The 4,512-nt window shown below is 36.3% G+C and overlaps 1 protein-coding gene across 1 annotated transcript; it reads right to left on the bottom strand.

The window, feature by feature from the left end:
• Positions 1-193: 193 nt before the first annotated feature.
• Positions 194-4,512, bottom strand: LOC132184319 (damage-control phosphatase At2g17340-like). Its single transcript, XM_059597908.1, has 12 exons — positions 4,264-4,512; positions 4,110-4,175; positions 3,940-4,006; positions 3,763-3,831; positions 3,498-3,638; positions 2,737-2,865; positions 2,529-2,615; positions 1,989-2,063; positions 1,831-1,908; positions 1,617-1,694; positions 549-611; positions 194-424 (listed from the first exon to the last, which is right to left on the bottom strand). The coding sequence occupies exons 1-12, from the start codon at positions 4,431-4,433 to the stop codon at positions 341-343; spliced, it is 1,107 nt and encodes a 368-aa protein (XP_059453891.1). The 5' UTR covers positions 4,434-4,512; the 3' UTR covers positions 194-340.

Genomic DNA, 4,512 nt, shown 5'->3' with positions numbered 1-4,512 from the left:
GTCATGTTCCTCCTTCAATAATATGGCAGAAAATTTCTACAGAAAAATTACAAAACCAAATCTGAAACAATCCCCAACCAATTCGTGAAGACACTTGATAAATATTTTGTGGCAAGCACCAACACTAATGGCAAAACATTTGAAAGAAAGAAGAGCATGCATGCACATAAATCATGTCGAGGAAAATAATGTGTGCTACTTGTAAGGAGTTCCCCTAGTTATTTATAAAAATGACAAACTTTAAAAGTTCAAACAAATAATTCTTCCAGGCAGTGACACCGGATGCTAGCGTATTGCATGGATACAATCAGAAATAGCAGTACAAGAATGACATTATAATTTATAAACTTTGAACTTCATTGTATTTAAAGACACAATCATAAAGCCGTCCTCCAAGAAACTGGGCGACCTCTGAATGTTTCACCTGTATATGAAGATGAGAGGAAGAAACACAAAAATGAAATTAATTAATGTATCCACCAAGGGAAACAAATAACCAGATATACTGAAAAAAGCAGCAATAACATAGGTGAAGCCATTGCCATTACCATCCCAATCTTGAGGGAATCACACTTAAATTGAGCATAAAGGTTTGTCTCTATTCCACGACCCTGCCAGAAGCACTCTCAGTTATATTTCGAGAACTAAAGCAATCTCAGTTAGATTTCAAGAACAAAAACAAATTATTCACTGATAAGGCTTATCCACAAATGTGTGTGCGTGTGAGCGTGTGTGTGTAGCAGTACATTCAATCATGGATTGTTCCCCCAAGCTCTAAATGATTGACCAATATGTTTTCTGAAGGAGAGGTAGGTAAAATGTATGCTGTGACAAACTACTCTCACAGCAAATTTTCAGACACTGAAACTAGTATCAGCCATAAAGACAAATAACAGTACTTTGTTTGCTAAAACCTAACCTCATGCAGCCAAACAAAAGAAGAGAAAAAAGAAATAGGTTTGTAATTGATAGGAAATTATACTTTCCATGTATTTGTCTCATCCTTTCTTTTTCATTCTATTTCATTTTTATTTATTTCCCCTTAAACAATTTTTTCTTCTTCAAAAGATAATAATTAAATAGGACAAGAAACTAAGTTCGAATGGAGCTACCATAATCTACATGGGTACCATACCTTCATATATTAAATTTGTTAAATTATTCAGGAAGGTCTCTACTGCCGTTTTCTTTTTCTTTTCTTTTCTTTTTTTTTTTTTTTTTTTTTGGGGGGGGGCCGCCGTCAGATGAAGTTGGAAAACTCTAACGTTAAGTTTTCTCTCAAGAAGCACTTAAATAATATGAAAGTGAACACTGGTAGTTTGTGTTTTTCCTCGTTCTTGATCACAACAACTTGAATCCCAAACCTACCACACCATTTCTATCTCTCATATGCTTCCATAAATTTGAACAATATTCAATGCAGAAAACCAAAAAATGCAAATGAAATCTGCAGTAAGATGTAGTTAGTGATACATGAGTAGCCATTTGGATGGTCCAGTTTGGTTATAAATTGTCAAAGGTCATTTGAATAAGAGAAACAGGAACTGAACAAAGAAGCGTCAACCACAAAAAAGGGTTTATAACTCTACTAGCTTCCCGAATTGGTAAGAACCTACCATCCCTTCCAAGATAACCAGGTCTGCATCACTTGCTAGATAGGCGAGCTCTTGTGAAACTCTTGTAAGATCAATAACCTGGAAGGAATTAAAAGGCAAAAGAACTTCATACATCTATAGTGGTGTTCTGTTTATCTAAGAGAAAAAAATAGTGATATCAATCATCCAATAAGTTAAAGAACATTTAATGCAAAACAAAATTGCACTTTCTTACCGGCAAATCATTGCCAGAATTGGCAATTAAAAGATTTGACGTATCAACACCCATAAGCTGCCCGTGTTCATCCTTCAGCTGGCAAATTGCCACTTACAAAGTCAGGGTCAACCAAGATTCTACAATTTGATACAGATCAGAGAGTTTCTTTCTATCACCTTTGATATAATGTCAACCAGTTCAGGGTAAGTTACATCATTTATAGAAGGCAAGTCATTGGCTGCCAAAACAACCTGCAGAGAGAAAGTCATCATGCCAAACAATGCCGAAATTACAACCATAAGAAGAGTGGGTGATAACTGAATATTCAAAATGGTCAAAATCTATATCACCCAGAAAAACCTTCAGATACAGAATCCCAAACGCAAAAATTGGAATTAAACAACAAGAGATAATGAGAAAAAAGGAGTGGGAGGTAATTTTGCTTTTGAAGGACCACCAGATGATAACCTCCATTAGTCATGGCAAGTATCTACTACAGGGTTCATATCAAGGAGGGACACAAATACCAGGAAATACTGTTATGGACTGTACTTACTGACTTCTTTCTTAACAACTTGACAGGTACAAAATGGAGCTTCAAAATTTTAGATACAACATACATAAAATTTTCTTTAATAAAAAAATTCCACTATGGGAAACTCTAGGCTTGTAGATTCAGATGCATAGTTTAGAAGAATTGAAAACTGAAAACAAACCTTCGTGCCACGTCGTAGTAATTCTCTTGCAAATGGCAAAATACCCAAAATGATATCTGCACCAGAATTATCAACAAAAATGATAGCCTGTCAAGACAACCAAAGGAGCTAGTTAGTGAATAAGAATCACACGTAAATAACGTAATAGTATCAACATAGAGATATATGTCAAAGATGTTGGGTAAATTAAATTGCACATAAAACTTGCCTTCTTCCAAGATTTCTTGCTCCATTTCAGTTTGAAATTGTCCAAGTCATCAATAACCCAAGGTCGAGGGACAAGATTTTGACAACTAGCTAAAAAGGACATTCCATCCTTTGAGAAAACCTCTGCAAGCTTCAGGAATTGAGAAAGAAAAATAAATGTTTAGTACTATTGAAAACCATTTAAACATCGACATGTTACATCATTTTTTAAGTAGTCTCCATGTTGCAAAAGCCATGAGAAAGGATCTATATCTTGATACCAACACAACATATTCTTTTATAACTAGAACATGATGCAGTTTCAAATTCCTAAATTGTTCCATACTATGTTCAAGTTTCCTTTCTTTTTTTTTTTTTTTTTTTTTTTTTTTGATGAATGAGTAACTGTGATTAACAAACAACTAAACACTTTACAAAGAAAAGCTAAAGCAAGGAGCTAAAGCTGAAAACATCTAAACAAGCAAATTAAATCTCCACAAAAATTAAACCAATATCCCATCTATGTTCAAGTTTCAGAAATGCAAAAGCTGCATTTGTGAGAATTCGCCATTGATTGACCACACGCAAGTAACTTCATAAGAACATCGCATGGTGAAAAACAAAATGATGTCTAATAGGGCAGAGTGGTTGATTCTACTTAAAGATGTTGATCTAATGAGAACATTATGATAGACTATGGTTAAAAGCAGTGTGTGCCTATGTGGCCCTAAAGAGATATTTGCAGCAAATCAAATTTTCATGTCACAACAAAAGAAGACCAACCTGTGCAGAACCAAGATCGAATATGTTTCCCGCCAATACTCCTCTCACCAGATTCTCTATACGCTTGCCTCCATCTTCAATGGCATCATTAAGACGAACGACACCCGCAAATAGGGATATAGCCTTTGCATTCTCTTCATCCTATCAAATTTTCCACGAAAACAAACAACTTTATGAGTCACCAAAACCTTATCTACATGTGTGATATACCCAAAACAAACGTGGGACTTAACTTTCACAATCAGGGTATCACGTTAACACTTACCTTCACTTTCTTGAATATATCCTTGAATCCTAATTCTCTAAGGATTTGCTCACGAAGTCTGCACATAAGCTAACGTGTCCCCACAGAAAAAGAGCAAAAAATTTCAGTCATTCCATAGGACAATGAGAATCAAAAGTGACAAAAACTCGTAGATTGTATTCTTAAAGATTGGCTTACAGTGCAATCAGGTGGCCCTCCATGAGCCTCAGGATCTTTCTTGAAGTCCTCAAGCATTTCAGAATACCTTCCATCACAAACGCAAAATCAGAAAATGAAATCAAAATCCTCATGACGTCAAGATAAAGTGATTTCATCACAAAGAAGCGAGAGCTTAGAGAAAACCACACCTCCGAGCGAACATTTCAGCTTTAGTATTAGCATCACGAACTGTAGGATCACTCTCTGCTCGTTTCCTGCAACAGATTAACGTATTAAACAGATACAATTGGTTTTGATTTCGCCCAAAAATTCGTTTCGGAGATGAGAAATCGACAAGCATACTTGAAAGAGGGAATGGAATTGAGGAAGAGGTCGATCCAAGCAAGCTCCGTCGGGGTGGGCTTGCGGGGGTTATCGGAGGGGAACCGGTAGGGAATCGTGCACGCTCTGTAATTCGACTCGATCGGCGTCGTTAGGAGCGGAAATGCCACCATTTCCGACGCGCTCTCCATGTTATTTCTCCGTGTCCCCCTTTCTTCTTTCTAGAATTCGGCAAAGATTTAAGAGAATTGTTACATGCACATACTCCGA

The sequence above is a fragment of the Corylus avellana genome, chromosome ca1 (genome assembly GCF_901000735.1).
Source record: "Corylus avellana chromosome ca1, CavTom2PMs-1.0".
NCBI lineage: Eukaryota > Viridiplantae > Streptophyta > Magnoliopsida > Fagales > Betulaceae > Corylus > Corylus avellana.
Note: the sequence above shows the minus strand (reverse complement) of the source record. Positions and strands in the feature narration are given on the sequence as shown.